Source organism: Mesitornis unicolor, unplaced genomic scaffold (genome assembly GCF_000695765.1).
Source record: "Mesitornis unicolor isolate BGI_N332 unplaced genomic scaffold, ASM69576v1 scaffold13238, whole genome shotgun sequence".
Taxonomy (NCBI): Eukaryota; Metazoa; Chordata; class Aves; order Mesitornithiformes; family Mesitornithidae; genus Mesitornis; species Mesitornis unicolor.
In genome coordinates this window covers 32,658-41,668 of record NW_010202678.1, presented here as the reverse complement: position 1 = coordinate 41,668, position 9,011 = coordinate 32,658, and the positions used below count along the sequence as shown (strand labels likewise).

The 9,011-nt window shown below is 37.9% G+C and overlaps 1 protein-coding gene across 1 annotated transcript in view; it reads right to left on the bottom strand.

Moving 5' to 3' along the window:
- Positions 1-241: 241 nt before the first annotated feature.
- Positions 242-9,011, bottom strand: part of CHL1 (cell adhesion molecule L1-like) — a gene marked incomplete at its 5' end in the record, with an annotated part of 41,216 nt that continues 32,446 nt past the window's right edge. Inside the window, 4 exons of the mRNA XM_010190478.1 lie at positions 242-826; positions 2,700-2,772; positions 3,582-3,713; positions 4,399-4,560. Coding sequence (XP_010188780.1) covers positions 610-826; positions 2,700-2,772; positions 3,582-3,713; positions 4,399-4,560 — 584 coding nt within the window. The remainder of the gene's footprint in view (positions 827-2,699; positions 2,773-3,581; positions 3,714-4,398; positions 4,561-9,011) is intronic.

Sequence of the window (9,011 nt, the reverse complement as noted above, 5' to 3'; positions counted from 1 at the left end):
TGGAGTCAGCTGTAACCACTAAAATAATTTTAGACTAACAGAAGCAAAGGAGTTTCTTTTTAAATGAAAAATTATACAATATATGGAATATATTTCTCCAGTATTTAAATGCATAATTTTTCTCAGTAGGATGTACTGTGTCACTTTGCAGAGTAACCTGTCATTTTTGTTTTATTTTCTTGTTGTGTTATAACCTCTACAATGCCAAGGTTACCATACATAAGGCAATACGTACTTACATATAAATGGATGTGCAAAGTGATAAGAGTCATACAAGAAAAAGTAATACTATACAGAGAAGCATATTCCAAACCTAAAAAGATTACATGGAGTAGCAGGTAACTATGAAGATGTAACACTGAGAAATTCTCTTTTGGTAAGATTGAGTAAGACGTTTTGTATAGTAAATAATTACTTGTTTTGTTTTAATTAGAAGAAAAAATATAGAAATTAGGATGGAAGATTCTCAAAAATCATCTTTTAGTGGCAGCGACTTCTTTTTCTATTACCTGGCTCAATTGGCAACCTGCTTCCAATCACATGTGGTAACTGTGGAGTACTCATCAAGATAAATATCACAATTAAACACGAATCATTCTTGCTTATATTTTAGGCGTGGAGGGGAAAAGTTGCCGTAGAACTCCCAGTGCTTTCCACTGATCCTTTTTCCTTAGATCCAGAATAAGCTCCAATAAATGAACCATCTTCATTGAACATCCCATGCTCCCCTTCTCCATAATCTACCAGACTGTCAGCACTTTCGGTGGCTTTAATGTTCCCATTAATTGACTGGAGGCTGCCCTTCAGCGGCTTTTCATCGCTGTCACTACAAAACAAAGAAATGCCTTTCCAAAAATCTCCTTTATTGTGAAAGAAAGCAGCAGGGGGGAAGAGCGAGGGAAACGTTTCTAGGTGAACTGTACATTGAGGATGATCTGACCCTATGAGACTCACTTGGTCTGGTGGATATCAGCAGGTCCTGCACACCCAACTGAAGTCCCCGCATAGATCATTTTGTGATTATTAAAACCACACGATTGGGTTAAAAGCAAACATCATTGAAAACTACACATGTGCTTTGGGGTTTTTTCCCTTTTGGCCTTGGACAGACAGAAGGGAAGGGGGGAAAGACAAGAAAATGCTGGGAAGGATCAGAGGGATTTGTTCCAGTGATCCGTGCTGATGCCAAGGCTTCAGCACCTTACAGAAAGAGACATTTTCATTTTACAAGAGAGTGGGCCTTATCCAGGGCCTATTTATTTCATTTTTCTTTTGAGGTGGGTAGGTGAACTGATGTAAAGCTGTAGGATGAGGCATCAGCTGTAGGTTGCATCTCACTGCTCTGTGAGCATTTGTGCGACTTTAGGTGCCTAACAAAGGCACTTTTTTCCCTTTTTTCATTTGTTTTGCTGTTATTTTATCTCATTGTAACTAATGAAGTTTCTCTCTGACAAAGAAGAAGAACAGGGAAAAATGAAAGCAGAATCGAAGAGTCTGCATCTGCTCACATGCAGTCCATATAAAATGGCAGTTTCATGAAAAAGGACAGACCCACCACCAAAATTCAGAAAAAAATATAATGGAAATTCTACTTGACATTCCTCCTAATGGGTCCAGAGAAGAAGCAGCAAAGGAGCCTGACTTCTCCTGACTGAACACACTGAAACTGAAAGATTACAAAAAACCCCTCAATTTAGGTCTCTGACCTAGGTACATAATTACTCAATTACAGTCTCTGTTAATGTCAATTCAGTGTTGAAGCTTTACTAATCTTATCTGAGGAAGGACAGAGAAATGCACCTGAACTTCACCTCTTCACCATATAATCAATATCGTGTATAAACAATACAGTAAAAATATTTGCTATTTTTCTGCACATGGCATTTCTATTTATAAAAAAGACAAGTTCGGAGTTTGAGGGGAAAGGAAGGGGTCAAAGTTATTAGCCTCAGGACTTTCTTACCTTTCTAAATATTTGTCCCATTAGAAAGCATTAAAAATTAAATAAAGATGAAATTATGCAGAAAAAAACCCCTATTCCAGTACAAATAATGTAGTATATATAAAGTGGGATTTCAACAGAAATGTTAATGCCTTTAAGGCCAGCTACACCAGTTTTCCAGCACAGTTCTTACAAGGAGGTATTTTATTTTGTACCACAGTTACATAATATTGTGAGATTTAGTTGTCTTATAGCAGCCAAAGTGATTATTTCAGTTCTCCTACAGAAACATCTGTAGTGAGGTTTGTTTGGGTTTTTGCCATCTCTTACTGTATTTCAAACTTTTCTTTTTCTTCCACAAAATGAACATTCCCCATATAACACAATTTGGGCCCAACTGGATTTCAGAAACCCACTGTAGACATAAAGGTGTTTCCATTGACTTCAATGGACATTACGGCAGAAACTCAAATTATCATATATATTTACATTATTCATACAATGCAAAATAAATAAAAAAAATCCAAGTGAAAAATAATCACTGATACATCAACATTTACTTATATCCCAACTTTGGTGGATTTAAGTATACTGGATATATCTTTATATTCATACTATTATCCACTTCTGTGAGGTTTGCTTTGGAAATGAAAAATAGCATTAATTGCATGCTGTAAAAATGTCCTAAATAATGATGACATCTGGAAACAAACAAAACCCCAACAAACAAATGTTTGTTAAAGCAAGTCCTATTTACCTATATTCCCCAAAGATTTCATCTTTTATTGATTGAGCTTCAGGATCTGGATGCAAATCTTCTTTTTCTTTCACTGTACAAATAAAATAAAGCACAGATCTGTATGCCATGTTCTGCTGTGGACTTTTATTTTCGCAGGTGCAATGGGAAAAGCACCTGCCATCACCTACAGCCTAATCTGGAGGGCAGCAGCTCGCTCTGCAGGTCTGGCTGGACACAACCAGCATGCTTCCATCAAGGGTTTTCCCCTAATTTTTAAGAATTCCAGCAAGTTTTTATGGAATCACAGAATGGTTTGGGTTGGAAGGGACCTTAAAGATCATCCAGTCCTGCTATGGGCAAGGACATCTTCAACCAGATCAGGTTGCTCAAAGTCCCATCCAACCTGGCCTTGAATATTTCCAGGGATGGGGCATCTACTACCTTTCTAGGGAACCAGACTTAAATATTTATACTTAAATCCTTGCTCATTGCTTTGAAAACTACAGAACCACTTTAAGCAAAATATACTATTGAAGTTATGTCCATTAGTACATCATGGAGCATATATCAGGTGGGAAGCAAGCTGGTAGCCCTGCAAACAGAGGCTCAGAGGTGCAGCTGGTGAAGGACCTTGACTCTACAGCTGGCTTAAATACTGGAAGATTCAACGAGCATTATCAAATGCCTTAGGAAGATCTCTGGCCAGCACACAGCACTATCTCACCCAGGGAGCACGGTTTCACTTATATTCATTAGAATCCATTCTGTAGATATTTATCAAAAGCTACAAATCCTAATTGGATGTTTCTGCTTGTGGCTTTGCAGCCTCCAGAGATAAAAGCCTGAAGGATGCTTGTTATTAAGATGTGAACATAGCGAGAGGACAATAAATCCATTTACCTGAATATTTTCCTCCTTTATTTCTTCTGACAAAGCAAATAGTTAGCAGCAGTAGGGTGAGCAACGCAATGGCACACATCAGCCCAATAAACCACCCCTGGGTGGAAATTCCATCGTAAATGCCAGCATAGGCTTTGTGAAACAGAAGAGGAGTGAAAAAAAAAGAAAATTAATCAGAGGAAAAGGGCATCACCCTACCATAACATTAATACGTAACACGTTCTTCACTGGATCCTAATTGAATCAGTCTATCACTACTTGTTGTGTTCAACTTAAAGAAACGCAAAACAGAAACACGTCCAGAGTGTGACATTTTTAGACTTAAGGGGAATGCACAGTCTACAAGGCACAACACAGACATTTTAGGAAGGTAATTCTGAGAGCGCAGTTGACTCAAAGGATTAATGCCAAATAGGAAAGCTGAACAGAGAACTGTTAAGCCTCTCATGCAAAAGCAGTTTTGCGAAAGAAATAGAGTTAAAAGTGCACACCTGATACATGCAAACCGCTGGACTGGCATACTTAAAACCGATTATATCACAGCACTGCCCTTTCAAAATCACATAGGAGGGAAAATTGCTTTGTAAAGGTTTGTAATAGATGCAGACTTTTGTGCTTCAAGCAAGACATAGGACTCAGCTGAGCACCACGGATGCATTTGTGCTCCCATGGGATTCAACTGCAAGGGTCAACTTAAAAAAACACAGAACAAAACTACAATTTGGGTACACTTTCACTGCACAACGCAAGATGTAACCTCAACATTTATTTACATTCAAAATAAATCTTTGTCACCTTGAAGGGTTTCGTGTCTCACCTCTCCCCCTTGTCTCAATTACATCTTCAAAAATGCTATTGTTATCAACCCAATTCTTAGTCACTAGACGAACTGTGTATTCAGTTCCAGGCTCAAGTGCCTCAATGGGGTGAAACTTTTGGGTGGGGTTTACTGCTTCTGAAATCTTGCCGATCCCTTTACCTACGGAATGTACATATTCAAGTCATATTGATTAATTGTATTCATTAAACAAAAGGCCAGTGAAACGCACAGTTACGAATAATGTCAATAACACACAAATCTGACACACAAGGATTTCTAACATTTGTCATCAGATAATCTGATTTTCAAAAGCAGGCAGTAAACTAAAAAAACATTCCCCCTATTTGATTTTTAATATTCCATCAGATAAAATAAACAGCAGACTGAAGTAATCCTGATGTTTATGAAGGGGTTTGTACATTTCCCAGGATGAAAGTTAATATTGATGGGGGATTATGGATCTGCTTTAACTAATGCGTGCTTAAAAAATTACAACTTGAAAATGGGCTTGCTTTGTATAGATAATCTGGGGTTTGATGCTTCTCCCATTGAACTGAACTCAGCAGGGAAGCACAGACAGCTTGTTATCTGGAAATGGATTCTCATATGTCTCACGGAAAAAATTAACATTGGGATTTGTACTCATTTCTCCCCTGATGGTGATTTTACATGTCCTTTCAAATTCCACAATGCCTGCACAAAGCACTGCTTTAGCTATAGCTGAAGTTTGCTTTTCAACTGATATTTAGACATTTAAATGTTCCTGAAGAGTTTAATATTTGATTAAGAGGTACAAAGGAAATTCCAGTAGCTCTAGTTTTAGAGCTTTTTTACTTGCAAACATCACTGCCATTTCTGTCTGCATTAAGATTGCAGGGTATTAAATAAGCTTTTTTAAAAATGACATTTGTGGATAACAGGGAAAAAAAGGCCATCTACAGAGGTCAGCATTCACTGCCTGAACAAGAAGAGCCTGTTCATACAAGCAAATTCAGAACTGTGGGTTGACATGGAGAATCTCTTCGGTCAACCAAGGGACACAACATGGGAGTGTGCCTGACCTCAATGGCTGGAGAGAGATTTTGGAGGGCTGCGCTTAATAAATACAACTCTTTAGCTGTGTTCAGTTGCCTAATTTGCCTGCTTTATCCAAAGTTGTCTAAACTAAGGATTGAGCACACAGTAAAATCTGAAAACTACTTGACCAGTTAGCACTGACAGTAAAACAACACTCATTGATACTTAAACTAGTGAACAAGCAAAGCAAGAAGCTTTCAGAGATTAAGGCTTAGTTGACAGCTGAAAGAAAAACAAACAAACAAAACCATTAAGATGAATCCAAGCACAATCAAAGCAACAGTTCAGGATAAGTTTTTCAAGCCACTATACATGTATTACAATTAGCAGTTAAATGAGTAGACCACTGGGACCCAGAGAGAACACATACAGCTGAAATACTGCTGATACTGAAGCACAGCTTATTATCATAAATTAATCCATCTATTGGTAATTTCTGCTAAATGAAGTATGTGAAACTGAGCTATAATTTTTAATCAAACTACAAATTAAGCAACAGGATACCACAGGTATATTTTAATTACATGTTCTCAAATCAGGACATCAGAAAAATGGATTTAATGGAAACACTATCCATAAAGTAACAAGAATGAATGTGAACCTTCAACCCATTGCACTTAATGATATTTAATATACTATATAACACGTATGCAAGACACGATAACCACATGGTCCCATTTGCACACAACACGAGTGTCCTTAGGAAGGATTTCTGAAATCTTGCTTAGCAAAATGCTTAACCCCAAGCTCAGTGGGAGCCCACAGCTATGGTTCATTGGGCATTTTCTTAAACCAATTTAACCAGTCCATACCTATCATCTTGTTATTTGCAGCTTGAAATGGCTGAAAAATACTCCCTTTTTCTGACAGGTTCTTGCTCAGCTGCTGCCCTGGCACACCGAGCCCAACACAAACTGGGGCTGGGGATTTACCATGGGCTCTGCAGGCTCTTTAGCATTACCTATCCCAAAACACTAAACAATTTTTTTTTTTCTTTAAAACTTGGTACAGGTGTCCAGTGCTGGGTGATTATGAGGTTTTTTTCCATGCGATTTCTTTCTGGTCTGTGTTACACACTCAATATAGCACCTAGAGAGGAGAAAGCACTGCTAATTGGGGCAAGTTTGGTGGTTGGAATAGAAAAAGCAGTGTAGCATCCTGCAAAATAAAAGCAAAGATAAACAGATAAGGAAAAGCTCAAATTACTGAAAAGGTCAGTGAGCTGCAGAAATTAGCTTCAGGAAATTGAAAGCAGTTGGGTTAGGTTTTTAATCTACAATAAGGGAGAAGAAACATTAGTAATAAAGGCATACCACCAGCACTTCTCATCTTCCCCCACTATTTATCAGCCATACCATGGGACTTGCATGAACATTAAACACTGAACTGCAATTTTACAATATTCCTACTGGGCTTCGAGATTTATGAGAACAACAGAACACACATTTTTTATAGAAGCTTATGGTATAAAGGGAAAAACAATCTAAACTGCCTCCAAAGACTTACAAGAGTGCTAGTTCTCCAAAAGTTAGCACATCTGTCATAAAACAGACTTACATAACAAAGCTGGCAACCTAATAGCTAAATATTAATTGTGGGCAACATCTTAATTTACAACCATACCTGTCTAAATACATCTGCTGCAATAAATGGGAAGTTGAACTTTCATTAGTTTTCCCCTACTGCCTGGCTATTAAAAGTGTATAAATACACATCAAGAGTATCCTTCATCTTCTGGGCTTTTTTAGTGCAGGGGGTAATTCATGCTAAATTGGGAATATTTTAACTTATACAGCTTAGTAAACCTGCTGTGTGTAAAGTCTATTGAGAAGAATTTCTAGGTGAGTTAGTGATCAGCTATTTGCACAGATTGTCATTTGCAGGAGAAGTCTGAGCTCGGACAAGATGTTACAGACTGTTCATCACTTCCTGCTTCTCCCTAGCAATCTGCGTTGGCTACACTGGAGCAGGCTGACACAAGAGGAAGAAGAAAAAAAGGAATAGTAAAAGCAAAGAGCTAATCACAAATTTGCTTCAAGTACTCCAAGACTGATACATTTAGTGCATTATATTTAACATGCATGTTTTTCTTGCTCAAAATTATAGGGGTTTGAAAGAGCAATGTATCACGTATTCCTTTTCCTGGTCTAGGCTGTATGCTGACGGTCCCTTGCCTGCCATCAGCAACAGGGTTTGATGGGCTACAGGTCCCCTCCCAGCAGTGGAGTGGCATAAATGACAAAGATGACACTTTTCACCAAGATATCATCAGATTCTCTTGATTGTGAGCAAATAGGGTATATTTTCAGGGTTTGCTGGTAACAATACCAGTGGTTACATATAGCTAAGGCAGAAGTATTTTTCCTTTCTGTGCCTGTGGCAAAAGGGAGCTAAACCGATATATTTTGTAACAAATGGTTACTCTCCTCATCTTATGGTGTGTCATGAAGGTTAGTACCCTCCGGTTAAGATTTTCAAAAAGCCTGTGGGAGTTACGTGCTGGTTGCCATTGAAACATAATGAAAATGATGAAGAACTATTCTCTGGCTTCTCCAGAAAATAAAACTACAGTTGTACAGCTTCCTCAGGATGAATTTTTCATTAAGGCTTGAATTTCTGGACACACAGTAATCATTCTCAACATGTAATACGTGTTTACTAATTCTCCAGAAACACTGGTAGCTCTGGATGAAAAGCAGCTTTGTGTTAAAGAATGGACTGTTATATTAAATTACTTTTTTTTCACTTATGTAAGAATATTATTTTGTGTTATGCTTCTGAGGGTTAATAATCACTTGGAAATCTACATTTTCAAGGGGAAAGTTAATTAGTTTGCAGATAATTTAAGAAATACTGCTTGGAAATGGAAAGTTAGATATAAAATTCATTTTCTAAAGACAGTATACCTTCTTCTGTGGAATGAAGATAGATAAAGTAACAAAAATTGTACTACTATTTATTCTGCAGTACAATGCAAATATCCTATTGCCCAAATTCTTCATGATTGTCCATAGTATTTTATGAACAACTGATAAAGACTTTTGGTTGTGTATTAGCATTTCACACTGGAGTTATTTTAGCTATGTTTAAGATCTCTCATAAGAAAGAGCCCTTTCATTTCACTGGCTTTGCATTAGCTGCCAACACCAGTGGTGGTGGGTCAGGCAACAAGGATGCTATAAATGAAAGCTTTTATATTGCCCACTGCTATTTCTCACTGATTCCAGTGAAATGAACTGCATTTGATCTTAGACACAAATATTAAAGTGTTTCTTCCTCTGCTAAGTAATTATACAGAAACAACCCCATCTGACATGAAAAGCAATGCAGAGAAGAGGGCTCGACCTCCCCCACTGCCAGACAAGCCCAGAGTGTGGTTCTGCTCCGCCAGAGGGAGAAGAAAGAGAGATGTGAGTGTGCCGTGGTCTTTTCCTATCAGTATCCACTCATTGACTTTTTGGTGAAGTGTTGCTAACTCAAAGCAATGGGTTACTCCTGGCAAAAGTCTGAACGGCTGGGTCACAGATGCAGAT